General features: G+C 42.8%; 1 protein-coding gene across 1 annotated transcript in view; it reads left to right on the forward strand.

Annotated features, from left to right (window-relative positions):
* Positions 1 to 7,855: 7,855 nt before the first annotated feature.
* The window catches only part of LOC125017050 (inactive ubiquitin carboxyl-terminal hydrolase 53), a 28,572-nt gene continuing 15,238 nt past the window's right edge, over positions 7,856 to 21,189 (forward strand). Inside the window, exons 1-8 of the mRNA XM_047599896.1 lie at positions 7,856 to 8,240; positions 15,369 to 16,004; positions 16,832 to 16,924; positions 17,124 to 17,258; positions 18,491 to 18,601; positions 19,464 to 19,546; positions 19,798 to 19,882; positions 20,090 to 20,236. Of these exons, the coding sequence (XP_047455852.1) occupies positions 15,861 to 16,004; positions 16,832 to 16,924; positions 17,124 to 17,258; positions 18,491 to 18,601; positions 19,464 to 19,546; positions 19,798 to 19,882; positions 20,090 to 20,236 (798 nt within the window). The 5' untranslated portion in view covers positions 7,856 to 8,240; positions 15,369 to 15,860. The remainder of the gene's footprint in view (positions 8,241 to 15,368; positions 16,005 to 16,831; positions 16,925 to 17,123; positions 17,259 to 18,490; positions 18,602 to 19,463; positions 19,547 to 19,797; positions 19,883 to 20,089; positions 20,237 to 21,189) is intronic.

The following is a 21,189-nucleotide window of genomic DNA, read 5'->3' on the forward strand; positions in this document are numbered from 1 at the left end:
TTCCCATCGGTCATTTTGTTCTTTTTTTTCGTTTTTTGCCACTGCAAGTCTTGACAGGACGAATACACGCTTCTGGTTGGGACATCATATCTCATCAGCATGCCCGCAGCCGATATTTTCACAGTGAATTGGTATCAGCTACACTGAAAGCTCACTTGAGCCTCTGCGTTATAGTCCTGTGCATCGCTTATTGCAGCATGAGAGGCCACAGATACATGTGAGCCACTCTAACGCGCCTCAAGGTTACACTGCCTGACAAATCAAATCTGCTTCTCTGACATGAACGACTTGACTGATGCGTCTTTCACCTTTTGGCTATGCCCACTGGAAAGAGTGGGACTGATGGGAGAGCAGCTTCCTGAGCTGCTCAGAATCTGTTTATTACTACGGTACTTAAGAATGTATCTCACACATAACAGGCTCCAGTAAACAGCCTGGTTTAAAGCAGCAGGATATATGGCTACATGGATATGGTGTGTTTCATTGCGGATGATGTTAGTTCTAGTTACAATTTTAGTTATTTATAGTGAAGTGGAAATAGATCATGGCGCAGTAAAACACTTTTATTTTTAGTGGTGGTGCTGTCAAGTGTTTTGCTGAATAAAAAAAATGATTTTAGCAGTGTTGCTTCTATTCTTGCTTATTTATTCCCTTTAATATATTTCTGTGTGCATATATAACAGGATAAAAATATACGTATATATCCATTTCATACTGCTTCATAACCAGAACAAACCTTCTTTTCTGTGGAGAAGTAAATGTTCCAGAGGTTTCTTTTCTAAACCATTTTTTTTTTCTGTCTGGAGGACGAGTCGTACAAATGTTTGTGTCTCCAAATCTCCTCAGTTAACCTTCCTTCAATGTGTTCCATTATTATGGATCCAAAACTATTTGCAGATATCGAGAAGCAGCTGGAAATACTAACGTGGAAATACCAAGCAGACCAGTCACTCTTGAGGTCTGAGTGGCTGTGACGCATGGCGACATTTCTGGGGAGGCGTACTTCATGCTGCAAGCTTTCGGGTCTGCGTATGACCTGGGCTGTCGCCGTAGCTACGGCGTCAAATTGACTCAAAGGCATAAACCGCACATTAGACTTACACTGAGTGGTAATAGCATGGTCTTCACTGTTAAAATGGCTACAACTGAGCTCCATCTTTTTGAATTCAGCAGCTCACTTCTTCTTCACCAGTCTTCCTTAGTGTAGCCAAAATGTCCTCGGGGGCCACTTTGGGTGTTAAGTGACAGTATTGACTTGCAATTTTAAATAAACAGACACAGAAGTAACACAGACCTTCTGCATAATATGTTTGGGAGTTGAATTACACATGGATGTACATGAACCGAATAACTCTTCTACCTTAGGCCCAGACTTACAGATCCCCTCTGTCAGTATTCTTTATGTTTATGTCTATACAAATGTTTCTTTTTGTTGTCATTCTTTATTCTTCTGTGTTTCTACTAGGTCTTTTCCAGGTGCTGACTTTCTTTCTGCAAAAGCTAAAAAAGAAGACACGTTGGTTAATGCCCACTGATGGTCCCACTGGCTGTAAAGACAAAAAGAAGGCACGAATGTCACCGGATTCCCGCAGTTGTGAAATCTGGTTTCAGTAGTAGGTTTCCTTCTGCAGAAGGCCTTTTTTTTAATTTGTTAAAGCCATAGCTGTCTCCAAAAATTAATTAGGAAATGCCTCCCAGATTTCTTGCAGCTGTGAGTCCAGCATCGGCATTCCTCGCCTCTGTCAGAGGGCCTTTGGAATGTGCAGCCACTGGTGCCACTCCCTGTTTCGAGTCCGTCAGAGTTCCTCTCACCAGCCTCTCCGGGAGAACTGCGTGTACAGCACACCGCCCAACTGTGCCAGTGCCCACAGTGAATATGGAGCAGTGTTTATCAGGAGAGGGGATGACCTCTCTTTCAACTTTGAACGTGGCCGCTATCAAAGCGCACCAAAGGAATTATTATTGGCAGGGCCCCGTAGCGTTGGCTGGTGTCAGGGAGCCAGACGATTCGATTATTAGTCCCAAACCGCAACCGGTTTCCCCTCAGGCATGTTTGTCTTGGCATGAGATGGCACAGTAGGCGCTGGACAATGAGTTATGAGTTTGTCCTGGACAATGGGGTGGCCCAGTGTTTAGAGTGATTGAAGCTATTTCCAGAAATCAACTCTTGTAGTGTCCTTGAGCAAGAGACTAAACATGTAATACTTCAGCCTTTGAAAGCTCTCTGGATAAGAGCGTCAGGGAAAAATTAAAGGGGCCACGGAGCTCAAACACAGGGCTATCCTTGTGGAAACTGCATTTGGACTGAGACAAACGGAACATAAACACCTGAAACTAGCTTCTTATGTAACAACTAACTTGATAAAAGGGGAAACCACCATTTTTGGGGGTGCGTTCAACACACACAAGGCATCAAATTCTTTTTTTTTTTTTTAACCGCGTGACCCAGCCCTGTCTGAGCAGCTGGCTTTCTACACCTTCATCAGCAGTAAACAATGGACAGTACTGCTGTTGCATCCACCGTCATGTTTTAAAGCCAAACTCCCTCGGGTTTCCATCTGCGCACACAGCACCACAACACTGAGTGTGCAGTGTGCTGCTGACACAGAGAACTGTTAAAAGGTTGAGCCACTTGACCAGCCAATATCCCAGAAGGATTTCTTTAAGTATGCATGGGTCGAGCGAGAAAACAAATGTGCTGTGAAATAACAACTGCAAAGGCAAATGAGCTAGAGGAAGACATATGGGTCTCTGTCAGGTTTCTTTTTTTTTTGCACACACGCGCACTTTTGAGGACTTGCCTGTCATAGTTTAGGTGGAATCCAGGATTAACCTCGTAATATTCTTTTAGGACGACCTCTCGACATAAAAATCCACAAATAACAAATGGGGCTAATCTAGAGCGTCAGCGTTTTGGTTTGTGTCTTTCTCGTCTGATGACATGATGGACGCGCTGGGGCCGAGGGACGGGCTTGGCAGGTGGTCATTTTCACAGGAAGGTGCAAAGCCCAATGGGATGTCTAAAAATACGGGAGAACATAAAGCGTCCCCGGGGGTCACCCGGGTGGTGTTGGGTTGCCCGTGAGGTGAGGTGAGGGGTGACGGGGCGCACATTCCGCCCCTGAAATGAGGTGAAGTGACGCAACAGGCTGAGCTATGTTTCGCCCAGAGAAAATAAAATCAGTCAGCTGGGTGCGCGAGGTTGCGCGTCTGCTTAACAAGAGCCCTCGGGCGACGGCGACGGGTGAGCGTGCACACGTTTGTGGGATTCCGAAGTGAATGCCACAATATATCTGGAATTCGTGAGGACGGAGAATGGCTGCTGAGCCGTGCTGACTCAGTTTCATCAAACACATAAGGACATAGAAGCACTTCATGGAAGGTTGCACACAGCTAGGCTAGTAATTAGCCTGTATGTACAAATGAACTTTCAAAAGTGTGTTCTTGTTTGCTTGCAAAAGCCCTCGAGACCAATTAGAGCCGTGTTCTCTCACAGTATTCCCGCCTCTGTTTGTTGCCCCAGGGGGCTCATCTATATTCCTGACTGGTCAATACATGTTAACCTCCTCTCTGTGGTTAATCGTCAGTCAAGAATTATTAACTTTCCAACTGCAAGCATGACAAGTGCCTCGGCGAGCTGCATCTCTGGCACCTTCGGATGACGAGCATGTGCTATTTATATAGCCGCGAAAGGGCAGAAAATAGCATTAAATGTTCTTAATGTGGAGATAGGGAGGACTTGGCGCATTCTCATGATGTTGCTGGGGAAAGAATAACTAATGTGCCTTATCTTAGTCAATGAAGGCTATTACTTTCTGAACAGACAGCACGGAAGGCTACAGCATGCTTCCCCCGTGTGCTGCAGCTACCGTGGATACAGCAAACACAGCAGTGAAATACATCACAGTCACCCTTTTGGCTGCCCTCCAGAATTAATGTAACATGGTCGATTGCCAGAAAAATGAAGCTCAAGTCATCCATTTTTTTGCAGCGAAAGTACGCTACTCTGAGTTGGGAAGAAAATGTGAATTAATGTCAATCATTAAAAGGAAAATAAATGCGCACGGGAGAGTCTTTTCTTCTTAGGTTAACACGATGTCTCACCTGTTCTAATGGTATGTGGCAAAATACACATGCACACGCTGGGATGTCATGCCGTGCTTGTGGGAACGCTAAGTCATCGTGATGGCACACAATAGCATAACCACACAACATAAGCAAGATAGTAAAACAGTTTTGTTTTTTTTTGTTTTTTTATCTGTTTCCTTTTTTTTCAAACTCTGTTTTCTGACAGTCCTGATTACGCCCAAAGGAATTTCCACGAAGGAGCGGTTGAACAAAATGTCCTTCCAAGAACTTAAGTATTACTCTGAAACCTGAGGAGTGCTTTCATTCCAAAAACTCATCATTACCGGATTTTCATTTCCAGTTAAATATAGCACGAGTTGCTTCAGAGGCGTCGCCTCCCGTCGCCTCCATTGTGGTGTTGAAGCATGTCTAATCTGTTACGTAAAAACAGGACATTCACTACTGTGCGGTTCCTCATTAGTAGTAACTCAATAGCACTACACAACAGATGACGTAAGCTTTGCTTGCTTTAGTCATTCCCCTATACACTTTTGCAGAAAGTGTCAATTAAGGGCGATAAACTTGATTTTCAGTCTCACACCGCAATGTATTCTCAAATAAATATGCCATATTTGTTTGTGTTTATGCGCACGGTCAGGATAACTTGTACCCTCGCATTACCTTTCATTAGTACAAGCTGTTCCATCTGAATTATTTGCATTTCCCATGATACTGCACACATCCAAATTTGCGCGCGTACGTACAAAAACAGACACGCAAACTAGGCCATTTATTATTACCCGGGCCGGAGACAGGAGCAGATTAAGTTTACATTTTAATTGGACTCTTAAATTTTGCAGTTGCTGTTACTGCAGCTCATGAAACCAGCGGGTAGAAGAAGTAGAAGCTGCAGCTTTGTTTATTTTCGAATTTACTTACACTACATTCCCCCCATCTTAAAAGAGTATGCTTAAGGAACAGATTGTCACTAATTAGTTACTCTCCACCTTTTGCTTATTATTTTGCGAGAAACAACTTTCCTGCGGCGGGTACGGGGTACTGTAAATATGGATTGAAAAGCCAGACAGCAGTGCTAAAAATACCGCACATCAAATAGCACAGCACATTTGAGGTGAAAGGGAACTTTGCTGCCCAGTGACCCACTTAAATAATCAATGAATCTATACACCGCTGAAACATGAGTTAACTTGTTCAGGGGACTTTGGCTTGAGAGCTCAATAAAACAAGTAAACCTAAATCCACAATGCAGATTTTACTAGTTTTTTGTCGCTACCGTGCAAGCTATTGAAATTCCCAACGCAGCAGCAGGCAAAGAAAGGGCAAAGTTTTGTCATTTGAGCAGTGTTTATTCAGTGTGTTCAGCAAATCCCCTTGCACTTCGTTGGGGCTTTCTCAAGGTGAGGAGTCGGGGCAGAGACACCAGCTCTCCGTGGGACACTTCCTGTGTGCACCGTCCCCTTGCAGAGCTGGAAAAGTGTTGATAAATAATCTTGAATTAAAATGCCCTCCACAGACATGCATAAGTTCAGTGTTTAGCCGGGCTGTTAGAGATGCACAACTGCGGCAGACACATCAAAGGCAAAAAAGCGATCTGAAAGCAACTGTTCTGCAGAAGCCACCGAAAGTGGATTCCGACAAGCCAATGATGTGTTAGTGCAATGATACAGTCCCTTTTAGACATTTGGCTCAAAGGCAACAATGCTGACGGGGCACAAATTGCTAGATTCAGCATCTGGATTTCATGCTGTCCACTGAGGTCAGTAAAGTTTGTGGAATTTGTTTAAAGGCCTCATCTCTTTGAGGCGTCTGATCCATAATTTATAGGGGGGGTACAACATATTCAGTGGCACCATTTCAAAGCGAGGGGGGACTATACCCAGAGCGCGAATGTCCGAGATCACGATATGAATCCATCAGAGCTCTGAGCAACACAGAGATAACAAAAATACACTGTAAATCCTGTTGACAAAAATCTCAGAAAAGTCTTCAAAAGTTTTTTTCCCCATAGAATAAACACAACAGAATATAGTTTCATAAAAGATCCAGCACATTTCCAGATCCATGCATAGGCACATATGTGCTAAGTTCAGTACTTAATAACACAAAGAACCTGCTCACATCACTCAAACAGATTATTATTACACTGATGAACTTTTTTTTTAATTTTAAGAGGAAGCATTATATGTCCCTTGAGGATATGTGTACAGAGGGAAATGGCATTGTCTTCTCTATGGGCCCTTTCAAGTACTTCCTGGGGAAAGGCTGGACCACGCTGATACATTGTGACCCCTAAGCGCACACTCCAGCATTACATGGAGTTTCCTTGGCTTTAATGAGTGACGAATGTTTTTGAACACAGAGTTGTGTTTTTTTTTCCAAAACACAAATGTTGTCCTGGCTGAAATAAGTGGCGTAGGATACTTAATTATATTCTAATCAGTCACCAGCTAATGGAAGATCTGCACTGAATTTCAAAGTTTCATGACTCTATGCAATTATAAGTTATTTTCTCTGTGTATTTAGTCTGGTTTAAGTTTTTGAGTTGCAATTAAATTAAAAATTAAATTAAATAAAATAAGTAGTTAAATTACTTAAAGTTACTTAAGTCTCAGTATGTTTTTTTTTAGGAAGAGATAATAAGGCCTAGATCTTTTACTCCTAAAAAGTTGCAATACTGCATCATATTAAAAGAAAAACCCCTGTTAACAAGATCTGAATTCAAATTCTAGTAAAATATGAATGTTAGCTATCAGAATCCATATTATTGCGTTTAATTTTTGTTTAATGTGACACTAATGTTGCATCTTAATTACATTATATATTGTTGGGTAGCTTTATTATTAACTGTACTGCATCATTTATTAGTTGACTAATGTTTTATATTATTAATCCGTAAACTAATAACAGATTTATCATAAAAGAAGAGCGGAGAGGAAATATCAATTAGCATAACATGGAAAATATTTAGGCAAAGTACATCAAACATTGTACATTTCATGAGTAAATGCACCCACATAGTTACATTTCCCCTCTGGCCATAGTATGTGTTAACAAGTTATTACCTTTAAGTGTTCTCTTTGCTTTGGAGGCAGTCCAAATCATTTATCTTAATTTCAAGAGTTATTTCAAATTACAGTCTTGAGTCATGTCAAATGAGGCACACTTCTTGGTTCAAAACGAAGGGAGAGCGGCTTTAATTGCAGCTACACCCATTTCAAACGCTTTCTTTATATAACAGGATCAGGCAGATGGTGTTCGGGTAACACCAGCTTTACATGACTTTCCCCCACTGTTTATGATCATCAGTGTCAGGACCGCCGCTATTGTTGGGGTGTAAGCCTGCAGGAAAACGCTTCACAGCCCTGGAAGCGTCGCGGTGCCCGCTGCAGAATGATCTGCAAATGCATGCGTGCACGTATTCCACTGGGAGTTCCAGGCAAAGTGGTGTGAAACAACAGCTACAAACTAAACGTCAAGCGTGCATGCGCTGCAGTTTTGCAGTGGCAAGACTTGTAAACCGGACTCGGCATTGTCTTGTGCTGCAAAGTGCAAATCCCGGCACCATAAAAGCAACATTAACGAGCCTGCCAGTGGAGTTGGCGCTCTGCAAACATGAAAAGTGTCCGAGCCTGTGTGTGTGCGCTGTAGCTGTGGCAGCGGTGTACAGTAGCATGGCAGACTGCAGTAAATACAGTGTTGAAGAGGCGGGGTTTGACATCTCAGCCCTGAAAACATCTCTAATCCAGTATTTCAGGTGGCGGAGTCGAGCGAGCGACCATTGCTCACTACCGCCGCGCACCAGCGACCTGCAGCACAAACGCACGCCTCCCCATAAAACAGGACCGTACCGCAAAGTGGACGGAGGCGGCGGCGGCTGAGAGGAGTGGACATTTTCCTCCCCCGAGAAAAGAAATCCTCCGGAAAAGCCAGGGAGAGTGAAAGAAAGAAAGAGAGACGGAGAAGTTTAAGCGGCGTGAGACAACACTTTGTTGTCCGTGTGACGTTTACTTTCTGCCTTTGAAACATTTCAAACCAGCGACTCCTTCGGCTCCTGTCACTCGAAACTCAACCAGTAATAATAATTATTATACTAATACTCCACTCTAAAGGATATTACCACACTTCTTTTTTATTGTATCATTCTCTCGGAGGTGAGTGTCTTTTTATTTAACTTGGGCAGTTCTTGAACTTGTTGTTTTTTCAGGCGTACGTGGGGCGGAAATGTACCCGTACCTGGAACTCAGGTAAGTAGGAAGCCAGGTAGGCCTAGCGTTAGCTTCACTTAGCACACACTTACAAGTTGTAAAAATGTGCTTTAAAAAATGTCTCAAACCTCCGCAGAGTTATTCCACGGCATTACCGGTGTTTTTTTCTTTCTAACTTGTGGTCGGTGTTTCCTTTTAAAAAGTCGCCCGTTGTCGCGTTGTTGTTGCTGTTCTTAAAAAGCTAACTTGCTAATATTAAATATTAAAATATGTCCCCGGAATAACAAGGTTTAATTTAAACCTCATTCTCTTACTTGGCTTTTATTTTCTGTTTAATCTTTTGATTCTGTTAGAATGCGCAATCATATACATATTAAAGTAAAACAAACAACAACAAAAAAACGTATTATCTTTTATCTCTTTTTTATTCCTTGTGTGATGTTTGGCTGAACTTAGTTGTTCTGGTTCTGTTGTTAGCTGTGAGGTTTCACGTTGCGCAATTCGCGCACACCCTCGTTCTTATATTGGGACAGAAACACTTCGTGGGAGCTTACTCAGAGGCAGGACCTCGCCCCCCCCTGCAGTGGACTGGTTTCTCCCACTTTAGTTCATTCCCTGTGAAAAAAGCTCCTGGGGAAGCAGTGAGCACAGTAAGGATGATGAAGCAGTGAGATCATCCTGCACACTCATCCTTTATGTTGAGGGAACATTTCCTCAAGGGTCAAAAATAGTGAATCAAATATGGAGGCATGCTGGAGAACCAGTTTGAAACAAGGGCTTCAGTCAAGCACGTTGAGCAAGAGCACCTGGTGTACTCTTAGGAGGTGTTGTTTGCCTACCGAGCCGTGCCTGGATGGCCCTCGGTTCACAGTGGATTAATTGAAAAATAAGAGCCGCGTTGTTGGTCATCATCACACTTATTGGAAAGCTGTTGTCAAGCGAAGGGGACATTAAGGAAGCAATTACAAGAGCAAGGGGGAGGATGTCGTATTTCAATCAGATTCTATTCAGTGTAGGATCCTGGCTTTTGTTCTGCCTTTTCCTCTGCTCGATGCACTTGAGAAATAATGGGTGACTCAGCGTGGCGTTGGTGACCTGTTCAGATTCACAGGGTTGAGCGCGGCGACCGTGTGTTGGAGAGCAGGAAGCCCACACAGGAAACTACGGCCGTATTGTTGCCCGAAGCTTTAAACCATGTCTGCAGTCCGTAGGGAATTGTTTTTCTTTTTTTTTTTTTTTTTTTTTACACACGTAAGTTTTGCTGTTTGTTCAGTGTTTAAGCATGCGGGGTCACGTTTTGTTGTTCCTTCCTGTGCATGCAGTGGCTGCTTGTGTGCAGGCTTTTGTAAATATTCGGCTTTTTGAGCGTTTGCCCAGTCGCGGCTCTTAATTAAGATAAACAGACTGATGGGAATGTTGCGGAAAGCCGCGTCTTAAGATCGAGAAAATTAAAATGTTGAAAGAGGGGTCGGAAGCAGAAACTCGCAAGGAAATTTGTGAAATCTGTAAACTATCTCTGTTGTTTTCTTTTTTTTTATAGGATTATTTTAAACTCAGTGGCGCATAACTCAACATTAAAGTAAAACTCAGACTGGAGGTGCATCTGGCAGAAGAAATATTGCAGCCTTAGAACCTGCAATTTATAACCACCAACACAATACCGTCTGTTACCTTGCTCAGCAGTTTTTCTTCCATTCATTAGGGTACTTTTTTTTGCTCTTTTCCCCCCAAACTTAAGCACAAAATTAATTTTCAGACGTGGCCAATGAATCTCACCTTTTTAAAGAAGTGGTGTCTGAGAGGAGCATAAAGTGTGTGTTATTTTTTTATTGTTTCTCTAACAACTACTTCACCTTTCCATGGCATCTAATTATGTTGCAGAAAATTCAAGTCTGTGCGTGGTTGAAGTAAAGAAAATGCATCTGTGGGCTGCTCAAGTTTAGATGTGAAAGAGGTGAACTACAGGTGATTTATACTTTTAGTCCTGTTAAAGTAGGACTTGGTGTGGCAATGTTTTTTTTTTTAAAAAAGATGTTACAAAGCATAACAGAGAGAGAAGCCATGCAGAAAACCTATTTTCTCTCCAGTCTAATCTCCATTATAAGAAGCCGTTCATCAGCGGTCACAGCTGAAGGGTGATGAGAGGCGCTTCTGTGAACTGTCATGTAGGTGTGTTATGCAGCAGCTTGACGGGAAGATGTATCGATCTGCATTGAGGAAAAAGAATCCTCCGGAGAGCCTGAAAGCTGCCCCACGCTACGTGGCGAGCCTCGTGCGTTGTGTCTCAGTGAGCGTGGATTAAGAATTCATTTAAAGGCTTCGTGAGCAAGTGGCGAGCATTTGAGGGTTTAGAGCAACTATGATGTTGAGAGAATCATCAGTTTTCATTGTAAGAGCGTGAACCTGAAGCTAAATCGTTCTAACAAAGAGTGTCCGTGGAATCTTTTCTATTTCTGCTGTTGCTATTTCAAAGCCATCGAACTAGTGTGACTCAATTTACCGCAGATTGATTCATCAGCGGCTCCTGGCATTACCATATAGAGGAGATCAATTGAATCTCTCCTAATGAGGCTATCCATCAACGGATCGCTAATTGATGAATTATAGCATGATGGTCTCCACGCCTTCACACTAAATTTGTCTGGATTTTTACAGATTCCCCAGGCTTGTCAAAGCTGCTGATGCACTAGGTGCTTTTTTGGCTGAGTTTCTTCAAGGTGCTAGCCTTGGCATTTTCCCCGTGACGAGGGAAAAGAGGGAGTCGATCCCGGACCGCTTGACAGGTCTGAGCAAGCCTTTGTTTACAGAGGAGAAACCGGACGTCCTGCGGTTGTGCTCTTGAGGGAAAAAGCGAAATGGCTTCTTTTTGTTTAGCTTCTGCTCCGAAACATTTCGAGCTCTGCTTTCCAAAACCAGTGAGTGATTGTTGCGTAATTGTTGTTTTTTTACATATGTGTGATTACATTGACAAGCAACAAGGACTCAGTTTAGAAGGATGTGTCATGGTGAGCACATAGGGTTCAGCAGTTACAATGAAAGTTTCATCATTAAGATGTTTTTGTCACATTCACTATTGAATTTAAAGTTATTATGTCAGTGAATATTGGTAATTGAACATTTCTTCATGGCAGTATAGTTTTTGTCTTTTGATGCAGTTGATGTGTTTGTCAGTTTAATGTTATTTGCTGTTTTCATGATTCAGTTTTAATGTGTTGTTGGGCCAGTAATTGGAAAGATTGTGTTGATGCAGACTTTTTTTAACATTTAAGCATCCATGCATTCCACCAAGAACCCTCCTCATCAATCTGCTGCGAAAAACTCTCAATAATATTTACTGAGTGTGGAAGATCTCACATTAGAACGGTCTTGGAAGTTGTTCTCGAATACTTTTGGGCTGTTTATTGGAAGAACCATCCGTCTGTCACCATCTGTCATGGAATAAACACAGCCCGTCCCAAGTTTTGAAAGCCAGCGAGCACTCGAGATCAATTCGAAAGGTCGTTTTAAATCCAGGAAGATTACAAATTAAAGTGAGTAACATCTCGCGTCTTGAGCAGTGTGCGTCACCGATGCCAACACGGCCATCGCCTCAAGCCTGAACAGTTTTACTGCAACTTTCTTGTCTATAAAATCTAAAAATAATTATTTTAATGAAGAAACGTCACGACACAGTTCAGACAAATAGATTTTCGTGGTGTGCACTAAAGGGGACGTAACGTGGTTCCTTGATGTTGGGATGCAGTCAAGTAACATTGTTACAAATTTCATTAAAATATATGCCATATTTTTCCACTTGTTTTATATTGTGCCTCTTAAAGGATAGAAAGGAAAGTTTAATAATGTGCTTAACTTTTGTATATGTTTTTCATGTTGAATATTACATTTGGCTGTTGTTGCAACTCTATTTCATTAGTGTGTTGAGCTAAAACACTTACCTGATCACGAGGATCATATGGCTTTATTCGGCACACTGGAGCCAAATAAAAGAGTTGAGTAAGTTAGTTTGTTTACGAGGCAGGCCTACAGAAACTGGCGTTGAACAAAGAAATGGGTGTCGGATCAGCATGTGCTCATCGTGGTTATATTATGACACGAGGGCTTCAGAAGGCTTCATGGGAGCTAACTCGTAAGCATCGGCCTGATGAAAGAAATATCCGTCACAAGAAAATATTGTCGCTCGTCAGTGAGACCCAGACGGGTGTCAACAGCAGTTTTAGATTACATTATGATTATGATGTAAACCTGGCATCTGGACAATATTGTCACCAGCCAGCTGACTCATTTTCTCCACCTAAGTTTATAAACAGGGAGCGGATATTTCACACGGCTGCATTCAGCCGAAATTGATTTGGAAATCTGTCATTTCAAAAAATGTTATTCTTTTATTATAACAACACACATGAAGCCGAGCTGTGCAGACGGTGTGTGCATCATTCTTTCCAACATCTCACTCCTTTATCTGTATCCTAGGTTAGCCACTCTGCGTGTCGCTTTAACCTTTCTGTGTTGTAACTCAGCCAACTCCTGTCTAAAAATGTGCACGTGTTGTGTAGCGCAGACACCACTACATTCCTCAAATGAAAGGTGTTGTGCTTAATTTGATTTTTGCGGTTGTTTGCGTCTCCTCTGATGTGGCGAAATAGTTGCTGAGTTGCTGAGAACAAACTTTAATGACAGGGAAAGTTGTTTTTTTTTATTAAGTAATGAAGTTATGTTATTTCTCTCTGTAAAATTTATGCTCTTCACCCTAAAGCAATGGAGCGTAATAAAATCACCTCCGAATAACCGTCCACAAGTGCAATTTGTGCTGAGACAAAAGGATGGTTTAACAAAACTGAGGTTGGCAGTTTTTCAAATGGACTGCTGTAATGCAATAAAATGTGTACTACCAGAAAGGCCGAGCTTTATTTACTCTTGCTGTTGTCAGCAGTGTCACAATACAAAACATGTGCTGGCTTCACTCGCAGTGCCATCAGTTTGACGTTGAATAATGTAGACGTGCGGATGCGCGGCTTTGTTTTTAACCTGCTGGTAAGTCGTTATGGCCGGGGCTACGCTCTCTTGTGTTGTTTTGTTTCGTCTTATAAAAACGGGACTAAAAGTCTTTAATAAGAATAAATCATCGGTCCAGCTGACAAAGTGATTGACAGCCGGCAATTACAAGAATCGTGTTGGTGTTAGAATATGACAATGACGGATTAAAGAATTATTTTCAGGCCTCGCACCCGACTAGTTTAATTAGTTTGTCCATTTCACGACACTGTGACAAAGTTGATGTTCATGCGTTTGCCTGTTGACGTGCGACACACAGGTTATAACAACATGTCAACCGGACACATGGTGCCACCGGTAAAGGTGGGATATAGGTGGGATGGTAATTTTTTTTTTCCACTTGCCACTGCGGCCCTGAAACTAATCCGAAAACAGCAGCTCTTAAGCAACTCTGAGCTTAAGTGATTGCTTTGGAATGCTGTTGCTATGGAGGCCAGTTGCAAAGCACAGAGGCAGAGACGTTGGCCTGTATTGCCAAAATCGACACGACTGTAAACGCCACAGTGTAAATACTAAACTTCAGGTCGCACGATTAACCTGCTGCAAAGTAACTCGCATCGCTGTTGCAACAGCATCTTCCATGGAGGATTCCTGAAATGCCAGGGTGTCGGTGCTGCTCAACAGGTTTTGGCTGAAACTTTGTTTGGCTCTGGAGACTGTCACAAGAGGGAAGTTTCATTGTTTGTGCTAAGTAGGGCAGTATTTTTTTTTTTTTTTGGTGCTCACTCCGAATAACAAAATGTTTGAGGTTTATTGTTTCAGGCTTTTTTTTCCTTTTTAGATGTTTCCTTCTAAAAGAGCATGAATCACTACTGCACAGTGATTTTTCTTTCTACTTTTCCTGGTGCTGGAGACATTTTTTCATGTCTATGATTTGAGACGAGATTAGTAACCAATAATAACTTCCCAATAAGCTTATCACAACTTATTGGTTGTGACCGTATAGACCTCTTGAGCCATATACTAATGTAATAACGCAGGCACAGCTTCCACCGCCTCACTCAGCACAAACATATTCATCCATCAAACCTCCTGAAGTAATCTGTTCAGCTCTGCACTGTGCACGTTCGGTGTAGATTTTGTTGGTGCCGCTCTCGGCGTCGTTGAAACTGCAGTGTTCGTAAATTGAGCACCATCTTCATTGGTTTCTTCTAATGTACTCTACCGCTCATCTCGTATAGAAAATAGGTCAAGCCAGTCACTGTTTGTTTTTGTGTGTTTTTTTTTTTTTTTTTATGGTTGAGATTATAAAAGAGTGGCCGTGGCCGGCAAAGTTATGAGACCGGACACAAAAGAAACAGTATATTACACAGGATTTAAAAAAATCTGAGGCTGCAAATAGCTCTTCAGAAATGAATTTATCTGGAGCTACAACTATACACTCGAATTCTGTTTCATTTTAGGTACTTGAATAAAAAAAAAAAGGTTTTGAACTCCTATTAGATCTTTCACCCTTAAAAATCGCAACCAAGCACTGGAAATGAATGAAATGTTTTAGAGAAAAAACACATCGCAAAAAAACTCAAGATATTGTTTTGGATTCTGGTAACTTAACATGTAATTATTGTTTGTTTTTCTATATGTTTGAGTGTTGTTGATCAGGTGGAACTAGGACAGATTAATTATCCAGTTAGAGATGAAGTGATAAAACGTGAACAAAGTCTGACTCTGTTGTGTTTGTCTGTTGGCTGCTACTGCCAGTGTTTTTTCGAATACATTTAGTTGCAATTAAGGTCATGCCTCCAGTGCAAAGGGTGTTTGTAAAAGTTAATGAATAAGCTTTGTTGACATGTCTGAAAAGCCCAGTTTGACAGTAATGTTGTAACAGAAGTGGAGAGTCTTTCACGCGCATTTGTTTTCTGTACAAGCTCTTGATCGTTTAAGGTACGATAATGTAACCGTACTATAAAACTAAAAAGAAGCTGAAATAGGAGACGACAAACACAAAGTGATAATGAGCTCTGTGACTTTCTCTACAATCTCATCGACCTCATTTAATCTCGTTCTCTTCTTTTCCATCAGAGGCCTGTGACGACCAAGATAAAACGTTGAACTTCGGAAAGGGACAATTGACTGCAGCTAAATATCCTCGAGCACTAGGACCATGTGGACGGCGCAGAACCAAGCTGTGACCAGCGACACCACAGGATGATTGAGCTGTGCACCACAATGGTCAAAATGCACTTTATCCGAAGTTTCATACCATTAATTATTGGAGTCTTGACAAAACAAAGACTTGGATTCTAATTTTTTTTTAATTTTTTTTGGTCTGGACTTTTTTTTTTTTTTTTTTTTTTGTTAAATTTGAAAGACTTTGAATTAGCAGATTACCTAAAGGGCCTTCTCCATGAACTGTAGAACTGGACTAAAAGCCCATGTGTAGCAGGACAGCCACTTCAGCTTTCGGAATAACATAGCCTCAGACTTTTGGGGAGTCCACCCGATCCGATCCCGGCAGCAACCCGCCCTGTCATCCGACTGTTCCACCTGTCCAAAGGCAGACCTCACTATCCAATGGCATGGGTCAAGTTCTTCAGGAAGCCGGGGGGCAATCTGGGGAAATCGTACCAGCCGGGGAGCATGCTGTCTCTGGCCCCGACCAAAGGACTGCTGAACGAGCCGGGCCAGAACAGCTGCTTCCTCAACAGTGCCGTGCAGGTAGGTCTGTCTCATCGGTTCACCGCGCAGTTTTAACATCGGTCCCTAAAGAAGTTTCATCCCTGTTCACGCCTTGAGGCTGGAGTGTCTGGCCGACAATGGGTTTTTAGAGGAATGTTCATTAGGGAGGAAAACCAGGGTCAAAAGAGATGCCTCGAATTACAGGTAAATACCTGGTCATTCGTGCAACTTTTGAGTTTTTCAAAGAAACGACGTTTTCAAGAAACCCCACAAGTCCAGTTGCTCTTGTTTGAGCGTGTTTCTTCGGAAGGTATGTCACGGCGTTTCAGCTGAATGAAACCTTTGGCACCGGCTAAGCTGCACTAAAGCTTTATTTATTCTGATGTGTTCTTCCAGGAACCCAACGCTCCTTGGAATACAACCACCAGTTATGTTACAAGTTTAGTCACTGTTTAAATTCGTCAGGGCTTCCCAGCATTTCTTAAAATGGATTCGAAGGTTGATTTCTGACTGGTGGGATGCCGTCTGAGTTAGTTCATCATTATGTCACTGCAGACAACCCCCTCAGTGAGTCAGAGGGTGAGACGAGGCGAGGAGCTGGTTGAAAATTATTTGACTTTTGACTCGTGAGCGAAGTTTTTCCTCTCACTCATGACTTTAGCGTGATGTTTAAATGCCATGCACAAGAAAAGAGGCAAGGATGTTGAGTTTTCTGAGATACTTCCAACCCTAATTTGGAGTGTAAATTAGAAACCTGAATTACGTTATACTTATGACTCTGTTTGGTTTGCTTAGTCTGCAAATAAGGGTTGTTTATTATAATACACGCAGCCTGCTGACCTCCTCCTTGTTGATCTCATCCGTAGGTGCTTTGGCAGCTGGACATCTTCAGGCGCAGTTTGAGGCAGCTACCTGGACACTTCTGTCTGGGAGAGTCGTGCATTTTTTGCGCGTTGAAGGTGAGCTGCATATTTAACGAGGTGTAACACTGAGATGTAATCGCACACTTCCTGTTTATCGCCGTGGATGTGTGACTCCACGGGTCACGTATCTCGTCTGTGTGCAGAGCGTTGACTGTGACACAAGTGCTTTTTTTTTTTTTTTTTGTGCAAATATCCCATCGTCCGTGTGCAAACAGCTTCTCGCTCTCGTCTCCAGGGCATTTTCTCCCAGTTCCAGCACAGTCGGGAGCGCGCCCTGCCCTCTGACAACCTGCGTCACGCCTTGGCAGAGACCTTTAAGGACGAGCACCGCTTCCAGCTGGGCTTCATGGATGATGCCGCAGAGTGCTTTGTAAGTTCCTCTGGCAACTCGGCCCGTCCTGAGGGAGGCCGGCGCGCTTGGAGGGAGGGTTTTTCTGCGCGTTGTTTGTGTGTTGTCCTGCCACACGGTTTGGGTAGCGCGCCCGCAACAAACTGTTCGGCGAGGTCACAGAAAGAGCTTCTGTCCCTCCCATCAACCCCTGCCACACTGGCGCTAAATATCATCGTGACAGGTTATGTAAGGGCCGAGAGTTGTATTTGCGACGCTGTGTCTTGTGCTGCCATGTTACGGCGCATCATTTCCAGGGTTTTTTACAAGTCATTCGTCGTTATTGCGTTTCAGTTACAGGTTTTCTAATCTTTTTGGCACACGAAACGGCCTCGTTTGGCTCGAACTTCTTTTTTCCCCCGTGCAATTAAAATTTTTGTTCCAGTTTTACTTTGACTCGAATAGGAAACAGATCCCGTCGAATCCATTTCAAACCATGTTTAATTTTATCCATCAGATTTAGTTTATTTTCCTGTCACGATGTTTATCACTTCTGCATCCTAAGTGTATATCCAAACAGCACAGATGTATCCTGACTTTTATCCTACCATCATTGTTTATCTGCTTAGGAAGTCCAATTACTCAGTAATGGATAAACAAAAGAGAAAATCCAACGTCTCTGCTGGAACGCAACTTGAGAGGACTGTCAGAGTTATGCGAGTGTGATATATATAATGTCACTCTGCCTCTCTAATAATTTACTTGCAAACCTAACACTGAATTAAGTTGCATACAGAGAAAGTCACTTCATCGTCTGCAACATTTCCTCAAATAAAAACTCAACAGGATTTTTTATTATTATTATTATTATTTTTTTACGTCTAAGACAGAGGCTTGTGTGCCAAAGTTCCTGTCTTTTATGAACAGTCTTAATGCTTTAACCCGCACAGATCTTTGGCCTGGAGCGTTGGACATGTAATGCATTGGCAGCGGCGCGCTGGTGGAGAATTTATGTGTGGAGTTAGCCAGTGTCAGGTTAACAGGCTGTGAAGTTGAGCCTGTAACCTTTGCAGGCATGCCTCGCGGCTTTAATATTTTATAAACTCACAAATGCTCCGTAGGAACAGGAAGGAGCTAAAATGGAGCGTTACTTGCTCTTTTAATGTGTTTCTTCTGCTGCTGCGTACACCGCACAACTTCTAAAGTTGATCTGAAGGTATAAAGCCTGAATAATTATTTTTCCCGTGTGTGAAATGTGTCCTGTTCTCTTACAGGAGAACATACTGGACAGGATCCACCTGCATATTGTGCCTGAAGAGACGGATTCCTGCACCTCGAAGTCTTGCATCACACATCAGAAGTTTGCTATGACGCTTTATGAGCAGGTCAGCATGAGTTTAAGAAGCGTTTACCTGCTCTGACGCTGTGTGTCGGTTCAGGTCGAAGCGTCTTAGAAAGACGTTAAGGTTAATTTTGTGGTTGTCCTCGTGTGTTTTAGTTTTAAATGTTGTGTTTCCAGAGTCTCTACATATCCACAGATAAGTGGACAGACCTAACATGGACAGGATTACAGCACACACACACACTGACACAGACGGGTACATGCATCACAGTCTGAGACAATAGACATCCAATCCGTCATGTTTTGATAGCGGGTCGCCCCCAGTGGAATATAGAGGGTGTTTCTGGTCAGATTCCACTGTGCTGCAGCAGTGGCAGATAAATCACAGATGGTGTACACATAACTTGAAGCAAAGCATATCACAGTACAGACACACACACACACACACACACACACATACATACACTACCCTGCCCTGAGGTGCTGATGCTCATCTCTGACTCTGTCTGCGCCCCGAACCAGTCCTATCTCTGAAGCAAACAGATAAAACACCCTTGGACTCAATCCCTTGGGGGCACCATCGTTGGCTTTTGTTCCACCTCAACTTCAGGGCGACCAGTTTGGACAAATATTATCAGGGCCTAAATGAGGATTGCCCTTGTCCGATAGAGTTTGATAACTTCCAAAATGAAACTGGATTTGAGTAGATTGCTGAAAGGGATACTGCATAGCTCACAGTTTCTAACTACTGTATAAGTTACCACAGTTTATACAAACCTTCTTCTTCTTTTTTTCTGCTACTTTCAGTTCTCACTTGTTTGGAAAATGTTGTGCATGCTGAAATTCCCCCTGTTTTTCTTCTGTTTCTTGCCCTCTTGATCACCGACTCTCTCCCCTCTCTGCAGTCCGTGTGCCGCAGCTGTGGGGCGTCCTCCGACCCACTGCCGTTCACCGAGCTGGTGCATTACGTCTCCACCACTGCGCTCTGGTAAGGCACACACACACACACACACTTACTTCCTTTGCTTCTCTTTACTCACTTATTTTTTCAATCAAACTTTGCATTTTCACCAGGTCATAACTTGACTTTTTTTTTTGATGATTTCCCCTGCAGCAGATTTATTTATCTCACCATACCTTTATCTTAATTTGTCCCCGTCAGTTTTTTTTTCTTTATGCTTCTGCTGACAGTTTTAGTCCTCATTTTATTTTATTTTTTTCGGTTTTGTTTTGTCCCAGCCAACAGATAAAACAGCGCAGAGAGGAGTCTTTCGGGGAACTGTTACAAACGGCCAGTACGGTCGGGGACCTTCGAAACTGTCCGGTAAGTGGCCCTTTGGAAGCATTTACATCATGTGGAAGAGTGAAATAGCTGCAACAAGTGTTCCAGTGTGACTGTGTAAAACGTTGTCTATATTTGATGAGGGATGTCTTAGAATTTATTTTTTTATTTGAAATTCATCCGACTGGGAGTAGGTTGCTTTTGGGTAACCTTGCGCTCTTTCTTGTACTTTTTTTTTTTTCCCTCCAGAGCAACTGTGGCCAGAGGATCAGGATCAGACGAGTCCTTATGAACTCCCCAGAAATAGTTACCATCGGCTTCGTGTGGGACTCCGATCAGTCAGACCTCACCGAGGAAGTCATCCGTTCACTAGGGCCTCACCTCAGTCTCTCTGCGGTGAGCACACTTTTACAAATCATCTAATAATTTCATCTCAAATTCGAGGGGGGACGAGTGGAATCCTTTCATTTAAACGTCGGCTATTTCTTCTCCTGCTGTTTTTCGGGGCAGTTTATTTTGGTGAAAGCGACCATATGTGGGAACTAAAGTGGGGATTTATTTCTCTGTAAGTCGGGGCCGTTGCATAAGCAGTCAACGCCCAATGCCCAGTTGGCCCACGCCACTGATCAAAAAGCCCCTGCTGGCCTTAGGTCAGCTTGTCTGAAAAGCCCCTCCCCTCATCTCTGTGTCACTCTGTGTGTGTGCATGCCTGTGTAAGAGAACATGTGGGCTGAGTAGACATCACCGAGACATGGAGAAAAAAAAAAAAAAAAGTGTTACACACTGCTTTTTTTGTTGTAGTATTTATATGAACACATTCCTTGATCACAAACACGCACAGATGTGAGGGCCTTTTTCCTGCACGGCGTCCATGTATTTGGACGAATTCTCAGCCGTGTTCACGCAAAACATAAAGGCGTGTGACGCGCTTAATATTCCTCTACTATATCGACTGTCCGAATATGAATAAATGTGCTCTACAAGCCGAAGTTTTTGTTTTACTGAAGTATTAAAGCGTATATTTGACACCCCCCTCTCGTGTTTCCAAAGCATCAGAAGAATTTGTCAGACCCACCCTCCCACTAGTGTGCCACAAAGGCCTTTATTCACAGGGGAACATTTCATGTGACTCCGCCGGGTGTCGAAGGGAGCCCTCCACCACCTCGTCGACTTTGAAATCTATTGTTCGAGGGAACTGGCTGTGCAAGAAACATGAGAGGGCGAAACTAGCGTCTGCTCGCTTCTTTATATTATTTGCAGGAGAAAATATGGCATAACAGCACAGACCTGCATTACTAAGAATATCGAGTTCCGCTGTAGCTAAGATGTCGAGCACTTCTGTGAGTGCA

Source organism: Mugil cephalus, chromosome 1 (genome assembly GCF_022458985.1).
Source record: "Mugil cephalus isolate CIBA_MC_2020 chromosome 1, CIBA_Mcephalus_1.1, whole genome shotgun sequence".
NCBI lineage: Eukaryota > Metazoa > Chordata > Actinopteri > Mugiliformes > Mugilidae > Mugil > Mugil cephalus.